The sequence below is a fragment of the Enoplosus armatus genome, chromosome 4 (assembly GCF_043641665.1).
Source record: "Enoplosus armatus isolate fEnoArm2 chromosome 4, fEnoArm2.hap1, whole genome shotgun sequence".
Taxonomy (NCBI): Eukaryota; Metazoa; Chordata; class Actinopteri; order Centrarchiformes; family Enoplosidae; genus Enoplosus; species Enoplosus armatus.
The window spans coordinates 25002040-25024310 of NC_092183.1; the positions used below are offsets into that span (position 1 = coordinate 25002040).

The following is a 22271-nucleotide window of genomic DNA, read 5'->3' on the forward strand; positions in this document are numbered from 1 at the left end:
GCGCTTCACTGTAAGTGGGAAACGTTTTGGCAGCCGACCCGTGCGTGGCGGAAATCATCCGTGCAGCTGCTGTGCGGAGGTTATCCACCTCTCTTATTGGAAACAGCACGATGGTAAATTGGTTCATGTTGTTGTTTTTTACTCCTCCGCCCCTTAACCTGCTCTCAACAGTGTTGCAATCCACTTCATTTAAAAATCCTGCTCGGGCCACACCATGCCTGATTTTCTCTGAATCATCGATGGATGAATCATGAAAAAAAAAAAACTATCAGGGATAAACTCTCTAACCTGCGTTCAATTCCCTAATGCGAGCTGATTGTGTTTTCTGCTCTAGCGATGTAAGCATACTGCACACTGCTTTCTGACTGCAAGCAGCGACTGAATGCTGCATGTGATATGTGATCGAGCGTCTCAACTAGGGTGTAACTAAGACAAACTCGTTCGTCGTCTTTTCTGCAACTTAAAGAATCAACCCTTCATTTAGAGGCGACAGAGGCACGATCATTGTATAATAAACATAAGTGTCTTTCCCAAAATTACTTTTTTTTTTTTTTCTTTTGCAAAGTGTCACAATGTGCCAGACAAATTTCCTGCCTCGCCTTAATGAGCAAATCCTCCATTCAGAAGCTTTAATCAGATTTAATGTATGCAATGCAAAGTGATTCAGCTCCACTTGAAATTAACGTTACACGCTGCACTCAACTGCTCCTCAGTTCATATCCTGTTTTCATTATATGAACCATTAAGTTATCAATTTGGGGGTGGTATTTGCTGGAATTGAATCCTGTAGGGCTCATTAAGCCTTTCCTTGCTGCTAACATGGCGAACAACAATGAATTGGTGTCGGCCTTTCCTGACACACACACACACACACACACACACACACACACACACACATACAGTCAAAGCTCATCATTGTGAATGTGAATTTAGTTCAGACCGCTGGAACCAGTGCTGCGAATAAACCTCTCAGCCACCAATAAATGTCACCGGCTGTCCCAGCAAAGGAAATGTGTCACGGCGACAAGGCAAACATGTTTCCTGTGCGTGATTTATTATGCCAGGATGCCGGGAGTGACCGTGGCTGTACCTCCACTCATCTCGCTGAGCCTTGTTTAAATGCGAGGGGACAGACGGAGCCATTCAGAAAAAGGTCAAGCAGTCCGGCCTGCATGTTAATTGTCTAATGTCACAGCTCCCCAGAAACAGCTCACACATCCGCATACATTATCATCACTGTTGGTAAACATACATTAAGAGCGGCTGGCGGGCGTGTCGTTTGGCGGGGGAGTGACCCGAATTTGAACTGGAGTGGACGCTGAAAACATCGACGCCCAGTAGTCGTTTATCGTGGTGTCAGTGAACGGCACACATTCACACTAATGTTAGAGCCCAGTGCACGGCGCTTTACGGCAAAGGTCAGTGAAGACGTGACGGAGGCAGAGGCTGCAACATGAGGTTACAGCTCTCTGTTCCCATTTGTCACTTCTTCTGGGGGGAGGCGACTTTGCTCAAACAGTTCTGATGACCTTCCAATTTTGTGATTTTTATATATGAATTTATCAGACAGTCGCGTCATTTGTTGATGTCAAAAACTACATGAAAATATAGTTCATTTATTCACCGTTCAGTTGTGCTTTTCTCTATTTGTAAATGCTTCAATCTGTATTCACTGATTTTTATTTTTTTTAATAGGGCAACAAATCTGCAGGCCACAACCAAAACAATGAATTTAAAGATGGTAAAACGCTCTGTAGAGCCGAGGGGAAGTGCAGTCGGATGATAATTCTCTATTGGTTCATCACTGTGAGTGACACCTTTCACGTTTCACACGGTCATTTAATCCTTGATGTTGATGTACAAATATTAAGTATAGTACTGAAATCATTCCAATATGGATTTCAGTGAGACTATTTTAGTTATCATGAGAGTCCAAATGGTGTTTCAGCATCTTTTACACCCTTGCAATAATCACATTTTATGGGACTGAGGTAGAATATAATAAAATCGAATGCATATTTTTGTAAAATATCGCCATCTTTGTAGTGAAAATAGGGTTGTCCTTCAAGAATCTATTGCAGGAAAACCTTTGTGGGGGAGGTCACTGGCTTTTAACGGCTCCCCCGTTTAATGGGAGGCAGTTAGAGCCTCAGCGGGGAACGGAGATGTGCCAGTGGTGACTCCTGCTCGGCCCCCTCTCAGTATGTTATTCATGCGCCCTTTTCCTTTGCCAGCCTGAGGGAGGCAGGCCTGTTGCTCCGTGCCAAGTGAAGGAGGGCCAAGTGTCGTCTGGAATCTAGTTCATTGTCCCTCCTTCTCCAAAAAACGGGAAAGCTTTTGGGACGTGGAGCCGAGCATCGTCAGCTGCTGTGGGCGTCACGGTGTGGAGGCAACTCGAGCATTTGCCCACCATCGCCATGGAGACAGTAGTACGCAGCAGTTTAGAAAGGGATGAGACAAATCCCATCCCTTCACTTGCTTCTTCTTTTTTTTTTTTTAAGCTATTTTAAAACATGGTGTTCAAGAGTCCAGCCTCAAGGGTTCTCTATCCCTTCAACTGTTCACTCACAAAACCCAAACACACACACACACTCACACACACACCAGCACACGTGCACAGACCAATGCGCGCGGAGACCATTAGAAGTCTGACTGCTCTGGCGGGAGTCCAAACACATCACATTAACTCATGTGTGCGTGACGCGTTTGCTCACGTTCCACCAGGGGAGACAAAAGCATGACAAACAGGGTGAGCGTCCGCGCTGAAAAGGCAAACCTACAGCATTAGACAGTGATAAACTTTAAGCTTTTATGATTTAAAGCCTGGGAGGGTACCCTTGTTAACGAGAAACATGACGCAAAATGGAAATGATCAGAAGGATATTGGATGACCTGCAAGATCTCAGTGACCACCATCAGCCTTCATACAGTAAGAGACCAGGGGTTAAAGGCTGGCTACATATTACTAGGGAGTAATTCTCAAAATATATATAATTTATCTATCTTATTAATAAAGCTGTAAAAGGCCTTACCGCTGTCACTGTTGTCGTCCACCAGGATGATCTCCTTGAGGAAGTGAGCTGGCGTGTGGTTGACCACGCTGTGGACGGAGCGCAGGATCACCGACAGTGCCTCGTTCACAAAGATGAAGACCACGGAGATCTGAGGAAGGTCCTCCGGGTACGTCAACAGCTTGCACCTGTTAAGACGAATGGAAGATTATTAGCCGGCGCTGAAAACTACCAGGACTTTATCGTTTGCATGTTATTCGGTGAGGAAAAAAAAAAAACGTCTCTAGGACTCAATATACTGAACCAGGAGACAGTTAGGTTAGCTTAGCCTACAGACTGGAAAAAGGGGGGGGGGAACAACTAGCCTAGCTCTGTCCAAAGGTGAGAAAATCCACTTGGTTACCTGTTAGCTCTCCCCCACCCCACTGTTTCCAGTATTTTTGCCAAGCTAAGCTAACCAGCTGCCGGCTTTGGCTTCATGTTTACTCTGCAAGTTAGTCATCGTCTAATGATTCCAGCAATATGAGCAGCAGAACAAATGTGAGAAACGCTGATTTCTGCTGAAGACAACAACAGTTATAAAGAAAGAATTGATTTATCATTCAAATTTCAAAAAAATCTAAATAAATAAAAACCCTTCAGAAAACCTCTTTATGGTCCCTAGGAGCCCCCTCGTGGACCTCTCCTACCTCCTCAAGGACTCTCGCAGCCACCCCCAGGGACCTGACTTTGAACAGCTTACATCGTGACCTGTCATAGCAGGAAAATCGCAGGTGTAACTGATCGTTCTCTCCGTTCCATGTGTGCCACTGAGCATGTGCAGTGGCAGAGCCCTGTAACTGTAAATGGGATGCAGACCTAATTAATGGGATTAGTTACAGCGTTCACCTAGAGAGGTCTATCAGTCGGATGTGTTGACAAACCAGCCTTGCGGTTTCCCGCTACTGGCTGGAGTTTAAGATGCTTTTTCCTCTCAGAAACAGAGTAAAACGCTCTGTGTCACGTTTCCCAGTGTGTTCCCGCGGTGCACGCGTCCTCATATTTCTCTCCAGAAAACAAAAAAAGGGACGTATCCTGGATAACTTTTTCCTCCGTGCATCAAACCTAACAAGGCAAAAAAAAAAAAAATAGCACTCCTGTAAGATATCATTTGAAAGGCCCACATCCGTTTGATGGTGAAGCTGGATGTTCTGCACTGTACTGTGACGGCTGCCGCAGTATAGCTGTCACATTGAAACCATATGCTGAGCAAAAAGTCCATTTCTCCGGGGTCGGGAGAAGGATGTGGGCATTTTCTTCACTCGGTTTGACGGGTTCATGGCCGAGTAACACTTGGTGGCACCCGCTACAGTATACTTGTCTTTATAAAGAAAAGGAGGTTGTACTCGTGATCTCCAATGACGGCACCTCATCCCATAAGACCATATAAGGTTTACTACGGTCTCATTAGCAGCAGATTACGTTTTTGTCAACATAAAGGGAAAACGCTTGCAATTAAAGCGTGATTCACGTTTGTATTGTTGTGTTATGTTATGCATGTCAAAGGGAAGAATTATGGTCATGGTTAGATATTGGAAAAGTCAATGGGGACACACTGACTAATTCAATATTTACACCAAAACCACGTCACTCTCTAACTCGGAAGCACTTTGCTGATTCCTACAGCAACCGTGCAGCCAACATGTTGTGAATCTTTCCGCGCTGCTGCAATTAGGCCCCCCCCCCCCCCCCCCCCCCCCAACGCAACAGCTGACGAGCTGCTTCTGCCTTCGTTTCCTCCGTGTTTTCACATATCTTATTCAGCAGCGCCGAGTCATTATGCGGGGATAATGAGGTGGCCATTGTAATTGTTGTGGTTGAATTATTTACAAGGGATTTTGGCTGTAATGAAACACTTGTAATATTGTCCTGTATTAGAATATCAAATTGACACAAATCAGCTGCAGTGTAAACAAGTCCATGTGTTTAGTTTAGCGTCGGTAAATCCCGTCGAGCTCTTGCAATCGTTCGCTAAACGTCAAGGCAGAGGAGCGTTAAAAGGCCGAGGTGAAATGCAATCCGCGCCGCAGGTATTAACGAGACAATACATTTGATTCGTCAGAATGTATCAGTCTCACATGCTATCACAGATTGTTATTAGATGTGATGGAGGCAACGAGGGAGGCTGAAATTCGGCAATGGCGTTGTTTAAAAATGAGCTGTCTCATCATCCTGAATCACAAATTCTAGGCTGCCACAGAAAAAAAGAGCATCCGTAATCTCCACAAATAGCGTGCAGCAAAGCTATAGTGGTGCTGCGTACAGTCACTGCCCACAGGAAGTGTCATATTTGCAGACATAAAACTCGGCAGGGTCGGTATCAAAGTCAAAACTCCGTTGTGGCAACGCCGCCTTGAACGCCTCGTTCTGCTCTTCCACCCTTGCTGTGAGCCATCTGAACTCTTCCGGCGCTCGGCGGCCCGATACCCCGGTGAACCCGCGGATGCCGGCTTGAGTCAGCGGCATCCGCGGGATCAGGCCGCAAAGGGGGACGGCCGCGCGGCAGATGGATCCCAGCGTGGCGCTAAAGTTGCATCCTCCTCTCTCTCCACCCATTGGAACCCTCCTCGTACTTTCACAGCCACCGGTTCGTGTGTGTGTGTGTGTGTGTGTGTGGGGAGGGCATGTGTTAGCAGGTTCTCACCTTTCAACATTGAGAATTGGCAAGAGAGGAACTAGCAATTATGTAGGACGACACAACAGATGGTATCTTATTTACTTGTGATATTATATAGTAGGTGCTTTGCATATGACAATAAAAATGTGAGTAAGAGGTCATTCTAAAAATGGGCTTTTGGGCCTCGACCTAACGCACCATAACTGGGGGAGGTACACACATCACGTCAACGTCCATCGTAAATAAATCCCTCGCAGTTTGAGCTGGTTGCTTTTAATATTGTCTCAGATTTTGAACCCATTCGACTAATGCATACAGTTGCACTGTCCGTCAGTTAAATGTCTCCACTTGCAAACAGGACGAGTGTACTGTCCCTTCAAACGTAATTGAAAAGAGACTGGACAGACAGGTGGAAGACGTTTCAGAGAGATGGTGATGAAATGTTTAGAAATGCTAGAACTATGGGGGGAAGGCCGACACCCGACATGTCAAGCTTTCATAGCCAGTGGCTGGACAAAATTTGAGGATAAACATAAAAGTGGGATTTTTGTTTTTTTTCTCCCCCAATTTGAATTGTGATGATGTCGTATAAACTCCCAACTGCATCGCCTGTATTTGCTGTAATGAAACACATACATTGTTTGTCGTCAGTCAGAGAAAAGTCAACTGCTCATCTAGTTTTCTGGACAGCCTCAGATATTTGACATACCTTTGGATTTTAAGGTGGCACTCAAACACCTTCATTACTTCCACTTCCTACATGACACCTTCACCGAGCGCTGGCTCCGACTCGTGCGTAGGAATGACAGTCTGCTGCCTGTAAGCCTCCCTCGCCAAGTAGGCTAGCGCTTGCTGTTCTGGACCGGGAAGGCTTAATTTCATGCGCCGTTATCAATCACTTCCATTAGCGCAGCCCACGTGCATTTGACAGCCGAGGTAATGAAAGGAAAGCTAAACCACAGAGAGTGTTTATGATGGAGCGTGCTGCGTGCGTCTATCTATACTTTAAGCCCCTGCTCTGGCGCTCTATTCGTAAGAGTAAATTCACAAGTGTTTTGATTGATAACCCCCCCCCCCACACTGTATCATTTCAGTCCTTCCCCGTGCATTTATGCTCTCCCTCGGCAACTCCTTTGTTCCCTCTCACAGCTTCCTCTATTGCCTCTCTCAATCAGCCTTGCCAGGTCTATAAATACAATGACAAATCTGGCAGTGAGTTTGAAGGGGGGGGGGGGGGGGGGGGGGCTTTTTGCACCACAGCGCTTCTTTGCAGAGACATGGCAACTGTGCAAAACAAGGTAATGTATATTTCACTCCCGTTCAGCTGCATGACTGGTGGAGAGGGCTGTGTTTAATGAATACTCCCCCCGAGCAATGTCTTGAAAATGTCAGAGGGGGGGGTGGGCGAGGCAGCCTCATCGCTTCTGGTTGAGATGTGGTGCGAGGCTGGATTTCAGTGTCGAGATCGTAAAGTAATATTGTAGTTCCATTGCCCTAGTTACTGGATCCAATTTAGGGCATCGCTCAGCCTTAAATTTGTACCTGTCTGCAGTAGCAGGGGGAGGGGGGGGGCTAGTAAAGCCGTAACAGGATGAGCGATCGACTCATCTGTTTGTAATGGGACTGAGCTCACTGGACAGCGCTCATAATTTGACCCGGAACGAGCTTTGACAGAAACAGACCGCCAGATTAAGATGTATTCCTATCACACCTCCCCCTTCCTCCTCCTCCTCCTCCTCTTCACCAGCCTGCAGCCCCGGTTGCTCCCTCTGACTTTTTCCCCCGCTGGCCGCTCTTATTTGCTGTGAAATTTCACATTAACCTCCCGTAACCCGCGCAGCGCTGCCAACACCAAAGCAACTTTTCAATCCGCGAGCACTCCTCTCAGAAAGATAATCGTTTGCCTTGTCATTTCTCTACACCACCACCCACCCACCCCACCCGCCCCCCATCCCCTTTCCATCCAGGAGATAAACTCTAACACTGGAAAGAGCAACAATTTGCAGCAGGAGCTCCTGCGCTGCCGAGACATTACGATCCCATTCTGCAGTATCGTACGCTTAGGAGATGAGGTAAGGCCGTCTCCTCAGCCTCCCCTCCTGGTTATCACCCTCCCACAGGCAGGTGCTTCAAAATAGTGTTTCTTTTTTTTATTTTGACAAAATATAAATAAAATCTCTATCGTCAGCAAAGTGACGACAGAGACGGAGCTGCGATGGGGAGTAATTGAATAAGAATCCTCTCGGAGAAGGAGGAGAACTGTAGGGTGAGAGGCAGGTCTCATGCCTCAAATTGCATTTTTTTTCTATTTGTACGTGACACAACTTACATCTGACATCTTTTTTGGTTTGTCTTTGCGGGGCATCGGTGAGCTTACCAGCTCGCCTGCCTTTTATTGTTTTTCTCTCCACAGCCCAATGAGCTGTTATCATACCTAAGCCTCCCAAGGACAGCGAACGGCAGGCTCAGAGTCGCCCGTAATACAGAGCCTACTTAAGTCCCTTGGTATCTCAGTTAAAAAATGTCACTTGCAGAAGTGAAGGGCAGAAGAGAAATACAGGCCGGCAGGTGGTGAAAGGGGATTACAGGTTTTTGTGCGAGAGACAATTGCGGCTGTAATTATTATGAATTGGTTTTGCTGCAGACAGGCAGGTTTGAAAAGGGAGACACTCTAGGACGTGCCGATCGCTCAGTCATAGCAGCGGACTTTGCTTCCCCGTAGTCATCAAAGTCCTCGGCTCAATGACTCCTGTTCAATTAAAAGCCCATTAGACAGGAGGTGCCTGGTTCCCGCATTCGGCCTCGCTCCTGCAGTGCTGCAGTCACCTTTTGCCCGCAGGAAGTCCAATTTTGAAATCAGAAACATGTGACCTGAGACTGAGGGTGCGCGCACGCCTGCGATTTGGTTCACTTTGGATCTAGACCAAAGGGGAAAAATGCATTGGTACATACATTGTTGCCTTTTAGTTCTGGTCCAGTTCATGTTCCTCACAAATGAACAAAGATCTGTAAACATGAAGTCATGGGCCCACACTCAGGTCACCGATGCGCATACGTGTTCCCATGTTAGGGCGGTCTCGGCCCGGTTTGTTCAGTCCGCACCAGAGTTTGTTTAAACGGAAGCAAACAGGTTAGGCGTGAAAGCAACCTCAAAAAGTCCCCGCAGTTAACGGCATTGTGCTTTTGCTTTACACATCTCGATTTTCTTTCTGGGAACAACTCTTTGAGCGGCATGGTGGCGCAGTGGTCATGTCGAAGTGTCCTTGAGCAAGACACTGAACCCTAAGCTGCTCCCGATGGAGACCAGCACCTTGCATGGCAGCTCGGTCGCCATCAGTGTGTGAATGTGTGAGTGAGTGGGTGAATGAGACTTAGCTGTAAAGCGCTTTGGGAACCGTGAAGGTTGAAAGGCGCTATATAAGTGAGATCATTTACCATTTACCATTTTCACCCGCAGAGCTTTGATGTTTCTGCAAAGTGCTGCTTCAGTGACGTCAAACGCAAAAAGTGACGAAAACTGTGTTTGCGCTTTTCACTGCACGTGATTTCACCACAAATCTTTTGTCCGAGTCTTTTTTACGGTGTGCCTGTTGAATAGCTGTCACAGGCTTGTGCTCGGAGACTATGTCCCTGTACGCACAGGCACAAAATATACTCTGTGTATCAGAAACTGGCACGTGATGGATTGTTACCTGGTCACAGATCGAGAAGAACGCGGATCTTGGAATGATGCTTTTCATGATGCTTATGTTTTATGTTATATTATGTGATCTCACGTATGGTTGTTGTGTTCTCGCGCAACGCAAATCCCCCTAGTTGCAATATAGGTTTCGTTCATTCAGAATCTAGTCCCAACCCATGAAACTCACCCTAAATCCACACACACACGTCACAAAGTCAGCGCCGCTTAAAATCGGAAACAACCACTTCAGCAAACCCCCCCCCCCCCAACACTCACTTCCCTTTTGTCTCGCGGCCCAATTTTTTCTTTGAAAAATTTTCCCCAAATCCTGCCATTCCAGAGGCCCTCTCAGCTGACTTTATTAATTAGCAAGCAATTTTTTTTTACTTGCCCTCCTCCCCGTTCCACTCTTGTCTAATTTTTCTGGGTGTGAAAAAGAGCTCGGAACAAAGCAGCGCGGATGAAATGAATTGTTATCCCCCCGCTAAAGCCCTCGGAAACTTCTCTTGGCCTTCAGATTTCCTCCCAGTGTCTCTGCCTGTCGCCATTGTTCTTTGACGCTGTGTGAAATAAACGCCACTGGCAGCCCCGATTGCCCCACCTCCCCAATCCATCTCCTGCGACGCTCACTGTATCACACAGCCGCAGCTCCCTTTCTAAATCTAAAATGTGCTTTAAAAGGACCATTAAAGCTGCTTGCTGGGTGTCCACTGGGTCTCTTTCATGGAAAATGAAGTAATTCACGATTCTTTTAATTGCAGCATTACAGCATAGCTCCTCAGCTATCCCCATCATCTTGTTCATGCCCTTTCATGTCGGGATTAGGCGCGTTCTAAAGTCATTTTCTTTTGTGGGACTCCCCATGGCCGAGGCTCCGAGATGCCCTGTGGCCAAAAAACAACTCTAATGCGTTGACGGAAGAGGAGAGGCGAGCGGAGAAGATGAAACAGGAAGTGAGGACGACTCTCGAGGGACCACTACGATGTGCAAGGCGAGAGTCACGTGACAGACGGAGACAGCTGGAGGTGTCAGTACTGTGGGCTACTTTGCCCTGCTAGCTTGTCTACTTGTACCGTAAGAGCGTTTTAGGCGAAGAAACCCAAAACGCAACTGTCCTCGGAAAACTGTTAATCAGCTTGGCGCGTTTCCTTCCTTCTTTCGCCTCTATTTGGTTTCAACGAAGCAGTGCCTCATCACTGTGACTCAAATGTAACCAATGCAAATCATTTCGAATTAAAAATGACGGTCGTGAGAGATACAGACTAAATAAAGACTTGCAGCGAGCCAGCCTACTGTGTTGCACGAGCAAAGGTTTCCCTCAAATGTTGAAGAAACATCAGGTATTAAAGAGGTTAAGATATTATGATATTATTATGATGTTATGCTAAGATATTCAAGGCTGCTCTTTTGAACGCCGAGGGGGTCACAAACAGTTTCCTTCACAGTCGTCAGCCAGTGAACACGCTGATGTTATCTGCTAACAACAATTAAAGCCCACCATTGTAAACATGAACGCCAAACACGACAGAAGTGCACTCATTTGAATTATGTTTTTTAGCAAAAGACTCATTTATTCATGCGATGCACCGCTCTGAGTCATGTCATTTTGGGGTCGGTGCAAGTTTACAACGTGCCAGGTGCCGCTGGGAAGCTGGGGGCGGCCAGTGCAAAATGAATGTCGTAAACCACCAGGTGTACAGGAATGTCCCCCGCTGGAAGTCATTAAATTTACAAGGGGGACATTTGCATTTCTCTGTTTAATAGGGAAACCTATTTTTTTTATCCATATGACAATCCCATACATCTCATCAGCACCCCGACAGCAGGTACTAGTTCCGCTGTTTTGCAACGTAAGCCTTGAGTAAAGGATGAGGACTTGAACTGGAAAGTGGAAAGCTAATTTGGGTATCATGTTGTATCAGTCTTAAGTGATCCATCCACCAACCTGTCCCTGACATCTGTAGAGGGACACAACAAACTCGGCAAGCAGGTCTTTGTTGGATCGCAGCCGTTCACATCGCTGCTGCGCGTATTTAGAAATAAATATCAGATGTTCTCATATTTCTCCATTAAACCGAAGTAGAGCTGGTGAACTGTGGGGAGGAAGCTTCTCAGACTTCACTTCATCAATTAGCAAAAGCATAAAAAAATTTAAAAAAAAGCTTATTATTTCTGACTCACCTTGTACTGCAACTCAACTGTTTTGGCACAGTAAATGCCATGGACATTGACCAAAATGCCAATAGATATACCAGAAAGAAGAAGAGGAAGAGGAAAAAAGCACTGTGCGCTTGATGAAAATGCCAGTTTCCTGGCAGAAAGTCCTGCAGTACATTGTGTGCCTTTACAAAAATAGAGCCCATCAACTGCAGCAGGGATTAAACTGGCAAACCTTCAAGTTTACAAGTCTTTCTAACATTACACAACCCTGCCGGGGGGGTGGGGGGTGGGACAGGTGTAGAGCTGTAGTTGGAAGGAGAATGTACATGACAGAAAGTGAAAAGAAACAGGAGGTGGACATACTTTTTAGGCCTGTAGTCGGGGATACTCCTGTCCAGGGAGATGCGGTCGCTGAGCTGAGCGTTGTAGCCGTACTCCTCGTACTTCCCCTCGGCATCACGACTGTCCTCTCCCAGAGTGGCAGCAGCTCCCCCCTGGCCAAGGCCTCCGGGTCCCTCCACTAGCCCCATGGGCTTCGCCAAACCTGCCAAGAAAATGACACAACAGAGAAGTAATCGCACAGATGTCCGTGTCCGTGTGTGAAGGCAGACACACACACACACACACACAGTACAGGGAGGGACAGGTGAGAAGAGAGGCCATGCAGAGGGGGGCAGATGATTGACATTCTGCTGCCGTATGAGGAGACTGGTGTACGGCAGCTCCGAGACCCAGCGGGACTCATCCATAGGGCATCATTACACTGTCTGCCAATGACAAAGCTGTAAAAAAAACCCACACGGGTGAGCAGAGCCGAAGCTGAGAGACACACTAATACAAGGGGCCAACATTGTACTAAAGGCTAGAGAGAATTTATAGTGCACAGCACGAATGCCGGGTCCGGCTAACATGCACCTGGCGGATCCTCCGTCGCCGACTTCTATTCTCACATCGGGAGCCTCTCCGCTGTTTTCTGACGATCTCGTCATCACAGTTGACCGCAGAGCATTCAGCTCAGAACTTTTGAAAACTTTGAGGAGCGCAGTGGGATGGGTGGAGGGGGGTGGGGGGGGGGGGGGGGGGGGGGCTTGCGGTCATATTGTGCTTGGAGAGTGAATGAGCAGAGGAGTTGAACCTAGAGCGGACTGCTGTTAACTCACTGCACATGGGAGAATGTCGACAACCACTGCATTGCCTAGCAACATAGCATCGCGCGTTGCTAGGCAAACAACGAACGGATGACAAGCGCTTTCTTTCCATTTCCATTTTAATATGGTCAACGGCCGTACGAGTATGTGAAAATGAACATGCAAATCCCCTATAGCCTTCCATGCAAAGGTTTTTGTTCATAATAATAATATTCTTTCTTCATAATTTTGCTGAAATTAATCATTTGATTTCCACGCCAGTGCTATTTAAAGTGTGTCATGTTGAGTTGTCGTATATGTATATCTTCCTACACTTTGGAGTTAATAGTTTCCTAGGATATTTGGTATGGCGTTCCAATAGTCACAAATGTTCAAATACAGTTTTCAACCAACAGCTGTACCTGTGGTAGCGTGGTATTGTCATGATGATGGACCCTGTGCTGCCAGTGTTGTTATCTTGATGGGTACATTTCCTAACCCTGCCGTTTTCTTACTGCCATTGTGTGTGTGTGGCTGACATAATGTCAGAGAGGGACGCGCTGCTTTCCTGCAGGTATTTTGTTGACACTCTTTCACACAAGTGTGATTCAAATGTGAATGTAATGCAAAACAGCTGTCAATTCAGTGGCAACAATTTTTTCTGAGGTGGAAATGTAGATAACTCTTACATGTATCAAATGCAAATTTATATTGCCATATCAAATCATGTAGTCTGGGGATGCTTGTGAGCAACTGATGAAGGGAAGATTTCCCAATGACTTTCCATAGGACGTTTTGACCCACTTGTGGAAAATTGTAATTGTATAATTATAATACAAAAAAAGAGGAAATGGAGGAAATGAACAACATTTTGGGGAAGGCCTGGAATATCACATGCATATCACCCACCTATGCATCTACAGTAAGGGTTCATTTGTTTCTGACCAGAGACAGAATGATAAACACATAATCAATTGGACTGAAACGTGATTTCAACCACATCTAACACACTAAAACACTGATTTTACAGAGGCCTTTAGTCCAACAGCCCGTAATGGCTCTATAGGGCTAATTATAGAAGCATTACAGCAGCAGCAGCGTGTAGCAGCAACATAACTGTAAAAACGGTTGTTCCATGCAGGTCCTCTTATCCCACAAAGAGACCCTGAAGAGAAGCCAGATTGCCTATCTGTGTGCTCAGTGGTGAATGGGGAGCCAGTCCTGGGTCAGTCCTTTTCATGTCTTTGGTCTAACACAACCGAATTCAGCACCACAACTGAATTCGGCATGTGTCAGACTTAAAATACCCCTCTGCTCTCATTAAAATGACTCATTACTGTGATTTAACAGACCGTCACTTTGGTACCGTGACAGTGGCATCTTCAAAAAGGGATGGAGAAAATTTTGGGTGCAGTGTCAAAGATGAAATCTTGGCGCATTCGTACCTCTAAGGGACTGTACAGAAATTATTGGGGGGCGGTGGGGGGAGGGGCTCAACCTTATGTTGCAAAAAAGGTTATTAATATTTGGTTTGGACCATCCCCTGGACTTGGAAAAAGAAAAAATGCACCCTCCTCTCACAATGTCGCGAACTCAATAGCAACACATTAGCAAACATAACACATGCATGTTTTGTTTGTGTTTTGTTTACTGAGCGTTCCAGCTGCTCTCTGTATTTGAACCAAGAGCAACTCAATGAATAGTGTAATAACTACTGACAATGAACAAAGGAACACACCGCACTTCAACACTTCAACACCGTAATGTTTCCACTTCGCCCATCAGCAGACGATGACGCACTCTTTACAAAGATCCACATGTACTGACATGTCGGTCCTCCAAGCTACTTGAAAATAAAGCCCTGACACGGAGACATGATTGTAAAACCAACCTTTATGACGTTTTTGACATAACTAGTAAAAAATCTGGGGCATGGAAAAACTAAAGAGCACCCCACACCCCCACCCACCCCCCCACCTTGTACAATCCCTAAAGTTTAAATTTGTTTCAACACGAGCATGTGCGATTTATTCATATCCATCTCTGCCGGCTTGACTATTGTTTGACTATTTAAAATTCCATGAAACTGCAGGATAATGTCAGATAATTGTTATGCGAGCCAAGCTTCCAGTGTGGCCTCCACAGAAAAATCGAGCTGTGTCTGTTCTCCATATCAACAGATGGACACAGACAGTAAGTAAACAGCGCATACCAATGAAGAGCTCAGCTCTCAGCTTCACCCCACCAGGAACTGCGAAGTAATCACCATATTTGGATGGCCTCAAATCCTCGGGTGCTACTGAAGATTTGTAATTGGAGCTGAATGGTTGCAAACTGGCTTCTCCCGCGAGAGGGATTTAGCATGCCCTGCACCAGCCAACATGGTGGCATTTTGACAAGTATGGGTGGGGTTCACGTCACGGACGAGCCATCTGGCATAGCGGGCCATGTCACACAATAACACAGATACCCTCCAGAGCCGGAGACTCGAGTCTGGAGGGCCTCTCTGTCTCTGCATGAGTCTTGGAAGCAGGACAATTGCCCGCCAGCTTTGTTTTCTGCTCGCTTTTGTTATTTTGCTTCTCTTCCCCCTGCCTTCCACTTCCTGCCTGATTGAACGAAATTCCATTATGGGATGAGAGGCCTGAAAATCTGATCCGCTGGTGTCTGTCTGTCTGTAGCCCTTCAACATAAGGTTAGGGACTCTAAGAGTGAGTTTTTCATTTGTAAAACTAAAACAGCACTGCTGATGATCATGTTATTTGGAAGCTTTAACTGCAAGTTTTGTAAATCTTTTGCAGGGTTCTGTTTTTATGTAGCTGCTGATAAAAAATAAATAAATTAAAAAAAAGTCATTTGATGTAGTCGAATTGTTAATTTGCTCTGACTGGCTCTGATTTATCTTTTATGTTTTTTCTCTTTTGTCTTTTCTTCTTATGAAGTGTGTTTGGGAGAAGGCCGAAAGTCATACAAAAAATTGAATATGCATAAATTCATCAATAGCAAAACCCAAATGCTTCTTTTACACAGCAACCCCCTCCCAAAACAGACTATTTGCAAACAAAAATAGAAGCTTTTAACACATTTCTTGAAAGGAAGAATAGGACTGCGTACGTCTGTGGGTAGCGCGAGGATTAAGAGCTCTATTCCCACGGCGGCTGCCTGAGTTAAAAATGTATGCACATATGATCCTGGGAGGCACTTTGTATAAAAGCATCCAGCCAAGTAGGCTGTTCTGTTCTGGTCAAAAAAAGATGACAATGGCCCGCGCTTCTCATTGCAGTGTTGTGACCAGGATAGCTACAAATGCAGAGAGACTCACGGACTAAAACATTATATCGTACGTGAGTTTGGCTGCACGGCTTTCAAACATCCATGTGTTTCCTGCAAAGTATTCTTTCACTGCTTATTTCCAAAGCGAGATTAACACTCCAAACGGCACATTAGCACTTTCATCATCACTTACGGCCCAACATCTGCTTCTTCCACTCAGGCTTCGTTCCCACCCAAAGTGTCAGCTGGATGTGGATCTCTGAAACACGTCGGGCGCCAATTTGAATCTCACCGCGCCCGAGTGTACATCTGTCTCCGCGCTCCGTCCTCGCAATCCCTTTGTCCAAACCCCCTCTGACATGATACATTAAACCCGTAACAGCTATAAATGATACAGCAACCTTCAGGATGTGTCTGTTTTGGCCTTTACAAGATGGAGCCTCAGATTCAAAGATGACCCCATTTTTAATGAATGATTTAAGAGCAAGAGTGGATTTGTGCACGTCCAAAGTGATGCAGCCGAGTTCTAAATATTGATGGAGAGGAGAGGGTGGGGGGGGGGGTTCAGTGATCTCTTTAAGGAGAGGAAAAATAACTTGTTCTGGAGAGGTTTAAAGCCTTCAAAGGCCAAAACAAATCTTCGAAATATTGAGAGCTGGGAGAAGAGCTGCATTAATTCGAGCACTGCCACTCATGACAGCAGCAGGCATGTCAGGAGGATAACAGCTCTGATTTGGAAAGCGGTAGCGCTAGACCCCTAAATCATCTCTAAACAATGGATTGTCCTTTTGCAAAAAAAATGTAAGCCCTACGGGAGTTTGCATGACATTGCAAGTACACCAGATATAGAGCATCTGGGCATAAACAGCACAAACTGCAGAGGCAGGACATTAAGTTCATCCTTTAGCCTTTTGAGCTAATTTGTTATCAAGCTTTATTCGTGTCTTTAACCCATTAAAGACCCCATTCATAGTTTCAGTACGGCAGTTGTGTATATTGTCAACACTGAATAGAAAGCACCTTCAATTCAATATTTGTTATATTCATTAATTGGGGTGCAAAGCTACTATCTGTATCTATTCAGGCACAACGCCGCCAGTTATCTTCTACCTCCCTTTTCTATGTCCAGTTGTTTTCTGCCATCTTAACTCCTCGTATGTGCAGGAGTTTCGATGTTGACACAAAATAGCATCATATTTAAGACTTGCACCTCAATTAATCCGAAAAAAAAACAACCTGTGGTCAAAAAAAGAATGGGAGGAGGTCACGGCAAAAAACAAAGTTGAAGCATCTATGGAAAACAAGTAGTGAGATATAGACAAAAAGAGGCTTTCTTGGTCATTTGACAAGTGCTAGCCTTAAATATTGCATCATGAGGTGTAAATAACATCAGTCAAGCTTTATCCTGCACAGCTAAAAAGCTGATTATGATTATTATGGACTAACCACACAGCAAATAGCTGAATATATTGCCTATATTTGTTTATATTTCGGCGAATCTGCACCAGTAAAGTCTGAATCTGATGACTACGAGGTCCAGATATGAGGAGGAGCAAACTTCTGTCTGCTTTGGAAGCCAAATTATGGCTGGAGGTCAATCTGATGACGGGTGTTCATATCTGGATAATGGCTACATCCTTACGTACTGGTTTTAAAAGCTTCTTTGAAAACAAAAGCCGGACGAACAATCAAAGTGAGGAGAGGCAATGGAAATCCACTTGCATCATTAATTATCCAGCCTGGCATACTGGCCTATATGTCCCTCTTTCAGCGGACGTCATCCTTAAATGTTAGTAATGTAATCACTGCATGACTCCAGGCCAGCAGTGTAAATAAGAGGAACGCTTGCTCCATCTGAAATTGCCATTATTGTTTCTGGCTGACTGCTGATTGTCAGGTTAGCCGCTGAATTCATTATCGTGATTCCTCGAGGCTGAGCGGCCGAATTGATTCTTATCTGTTTCTGAAACTGTTTTGTCGACCAGAGCCTCATCTCCATATCATTATTGGAATATATTTCATTTCATCAGGCTCCGCCGTGCTGTGATGTGGCGTCCCTGCAGCCGCCGCCATTACACACGTGCCCCACAACAATGCGCGGGCACGCCGTGATGTGTATCATTAAGATACAGTCAGAGCGTCGGGTGCGTGGAAGAGAGAGAGAGTGTGTGACATTTCCCATTTCTCGTCAAGTCTTTGCCCCAGCAGGCTTAGCATATAAACAGCGTTGGTTTCTTTGCCATAATTGGGCATTATAGATAAGAAGCATATCTGGTGCTGCAGCTGGGCCTGTGAGGCTGCCATCCCATCAGCACCTACGCACCGGGGAGAAGGCCGGGGAGTGACGTGCATGGCTGATGACGAGAGCATCGGGGGGACCACGAGCTGAGGGACGACAGCCGAGCTCCCAAACAATGACACCATCCGAGTGAAGATCACCAAGTTGACGTAGCTTCGGATTTATTGCTTTTCATTTTTTGTGCTAGCCCGTCTTTGCGTATCTCAGCCTTGCAATTGACCGTTCGCTTTACCCCTCCCCCCGAACGGAGATTATCCAATCATAGCTGTGCCTAGGCAGCAGCTGGTCTGTCAAGCTGTGGATACCTGCACATGTTGTTGTAGCAAGAGAGACACTGAGCATTTGAAGAGTTTGGAGGCGGGGCGAGGGGGGGGGGCTCTGCATTTCTATCTCTTTCTAAATAACGGCAGCTAATCTTATTTGTTCATTTAGTCAGACTCACGGGGGCTTCGGCAGGTAAGTACCGGTGAGGAGGTATTTGCTGGTTCTAATGCAGTACTTAAGGTCAAAATCGCTGCTTCATAAGCTTGTTAATAAGCTTAAAACCCCCCCTCATCTGATTAGCCGAAGACGGTGGCGCCCACAGCCGAGCAGCGCCGCCGATAACCCTCATGTTGCTCATTTCCGCGCAGAACGGGCTGCTGATAAAGCTTGACTCGTTGTTTTCTTGTTGGGAGTGTGGCGACCATCCGTCAGACGACCGTAAAAGAGGAATTTTGCGACTTGTTTATGTCCTTCAAATCTAATTGGACCTTGCTTGCAGCTCCCACGGCATGCCATTGGTAGGCAATAAACAACAGAGGGAATGGGCAATTACTTCATATCGCTGCCGGACATGGTAATAGTTATTGGCGCGCCGAGTCCTCCTCTCACCGTAGTCATTCCCAATGGCCATTGAATGCAATTTGTGGTCTGTGCACGATTTAGAAAAAGGGGCAGTGACCTGGGATATGAGGCTATGATTAAGTATGCCATTAAAGAGCTCAAGACAAATCACGGAGGGATTGTGACAGCCAGCGAACGTTCCCAGCCCGCGTGCACTCCCGGGTACACATTGCCACTGTCAAAGAAAAATTATATAACTGCGATTGATTCCTTTTTCTATTTCAAGACTTGGATCGCCGTCGAAAGAGAGACGCGCGCCTGCCTGAGTTTGTTTGGGAAATTGTACGTTTGAATTCGCCCCGCTCACGCTGAACAACTGGAATTTGTTGAACGACGTGCTACGCGAAGCTTTGTGAGTCAGGATTTTAGACTCGCGCGTCGCTTCAAGATGCTTTTATTCTCTTGTATCCCTATGTTACCTGGAAGGCAGGCACGCCGTGCCAGCTCTGCACTTAGTTCATTGCTCGTTCCTTTCTTCAACCCATAATCGACTGTTACTCTCTCTCTCTCTCTCTCCGCTCGTGAAAGACCTGCAAGCTGTGTCCCAGCTACTTGGACTCAACTCTGCTTCAAGTGGAAAGACACAAAATGCAACTCTTTTGACTGTGGATATCTAGCCTTAGAGGAGGCGATGCCCTTCAGCCAACGCTCAGGGAAAAGCAAGTCAATTACCAATTACTCTAATTAACACGTGGAAAAGTCTGTATGTTCAAGAATTCTGCAGACGCGGCGTGTGTTTCTATACGGGGTTAAGCGGCTCGGTCGCGCTGTCTCTATATAAAGCTGAGTGACTGAGAGGATGCATTGTACTTTTTCAGAGGCAATGCCTGTTGGCTGGATGCCAGACGCCAAGCATAACTCAAAGTGACAGAGTGACCCTCAAATAGCTGCCGTGGCTCGGGCATAATAAGATCATGCAGAAACAGTCCGCAGTCGCAAATGTTTTGGAGCCACGAAGCTGTGAAACGTCCTTAACTACTGACTGTCAAGCCACTCTTTCTGGATCTTTACGAGCAGTTGGAAGGAGACGCCGTGTCTTCAACAATGAAAGGGAAATATATTTCTATTTCTTCCCTGTGTCTTCTTGAATTCAGGGTTTTAGCAGCTTTCGGGGGGGGGAGGTATTAAGATATCTGTGACCTCTACAGGCGACGGTGCAAAACCTGCCTCCTCCTACACAGACCCCATCCCTCACACCCCCCCCACCACCACCACCACCACCTTCAGCCTGAGCTTTAGTAGCCTGTAATTTACACAGATGATAAACTGACAATGCCCCAGGAGAGAACAGTAAGCTAGTAAATAGAAATTGACTTTACTGATAGATTAGAAATCAATCACCAACACCTTGCCAAGGAGTAACGTTCCACCGTGCACAGTTCTCATTACTTGGCTTGGGAACAAGACGTTTTAGCTTCTGTGGATGAAACGCCACCGGAGGGAATGTTTCCCTTTTTTCTTTCCCAGGTTTCGGGTGTTTTGAGTTAGCTGAAACGGCTGACTTTAAGCAAACTCTGAGCCATTGCTATCGATCAACGAGCCGATCGACCCCCTGCGCGAGGATCAGATGCTGGGTTTTGCTCACGAACGCGAGGATCTGCTGCTTTCCCTTCGCCATATGTGATAGTGGATACGCTTTTGTTGTGTTTTGGTCGGACAAAAACGAGACATGTGAGGACGTGGCTCTGGGAAACTGTAGAAACAAGGAATAAATCGATTGAGAGCAGGATTGTATGTCGCAGCCCCTAACCCACTGACTCTCCACTGACTTTTGCCTGGTGAATGTAAATATATTTATGTAATTCAGTACGACATGGTTCTTGGTGTGGTTTTAAAAAGGCCTTTTGAGGACCCAAGAAGTGATTTTGCTCCATTAAAGTCATCAAACACCGACGGAACTAATGCATCTTTGCATTCATTATAATGAGACATAAACATGGAATGTTTCATGTACTGTGTCCAGATCTGTACGATGTGTAATATCAAATAAATATCCACGGCCTGTGTCTTCACCACCAGCTGAGACTATGTGGATCTCCCACAGGACAACCGGGGCCATGAATAGCACAGAGTCCTATGTAACCTGATTTTAAAGATTACTGCTCTGCTGACGAGACCAAAACCGGCAAACCACAGACTAATGGCTGTCACTCCGTTATAGAGCCATTACATTAGACTCTCCTTCAAAAGCCCGGACAGCTTGTTAAATCGGATACGTCTCACCAGCGGTGCCTCCAGTGAAATGAGCTGCTGCCGAGAGACAGGCCTTCTTTCTGAGGGGAGGTTCTCCGCAGGACTACAGACGTCAACGCTTAGAGCATAAGTTTATGTGAAGTTTACAACAAGTCAATTATGGGTTGGGGGTGTCACGGTCTGATGGGCTGTTAAAGTAACAGCCCAGTAAAGTCACACTGTGATGCATCACCCTGCTTCATTAGCTCCTTAACAAGCAGGGCTGGTGCTTCAGAGACAGCAGACTGGCATTGTTTCATGTGTTATTCACAGCTTTACCATAAGAGCTGATGCTGGAAAATACGCATGAGTCATGGTTCAGGTCTCACCCCGGCGCAAAAGCAGCCTGTGCGCCTTTTTAGATTTTGGCCAATTGGGCCATGAATCGTGTAAAAGTGTCTGTTTTCTTGGGTGTCGTCATGATTTACCCCCCCATCGCGATGATGACCTCCTTACCAGCGAGTCACACTCAACAATCAAGCCGTGTCCTACCGTTCAACTGGTTGTAGACCACGTCCTCCAGCCTCTCCAGCCTCTGGAGAATGGACTGCCTGTCCACCAAGTTGGAAACTTTGCCATTCCTGGCTCGCAGCCTCTGGTCGGACATACGCCCTATCTGGATGAGCTCCTCGGAGCGGTCCTGGATCCTGCAGTAGACCGAGAACAGGATAATCCCCACGAACACTAAAATGTTGACGGTCAGCAAAGTTTTGATTTTGCGTGCCACAGCCATGAAAGAGGATCTTGTCCGGCCGACTCAGTCGAGCCCAGCAGCTGTCCATGTGCGGTGGCCCGCTTTGCCACCTTACTGCGTGTCGCAGGAGGTTGCAACCCCGCGAAGACCCCCGACGGATGCGTTCAGCACCGCGGACAGCTCAGGCGGCGGCGGCGGCGGCGGCGGCGCTCAATTCTTTAGCGGGGCATCGCAGCCGTCACATGGAGGCTG

General features: G+C 46.4%; 1 protein-coding gene across 1 annotated transcript in view; it reads right to left on the bottom strand.

Moving 5' to 3' along the window:
• Positions 1-22058, bottom strand: part of galnt9 (polypeptide N-acetylgalactosaminyltransferase 9) — a 71683-nt gene extending 49625 nt beyond the window's left edge. The window contains exons 1-3 of the mRNA XM_070904336.1: positions 21818-22058; positions 11873-12053; positions 3033-3199 (exon numbers count right to left, since the gene is read on the bottom strand). Of these exons, the coding sequence (XP_070760437.1) occupies positions 3033-3199; positions 11873-12053; positions 21818-22058 (589 nt within the window). The remainder of the gene's footprint in view (positions 1-3032; positions 3200-11872; positions 12054-21817) is intronic.
• Between the last annotated feature and the right edge of the window lie 213 nt (positions 22059-22271).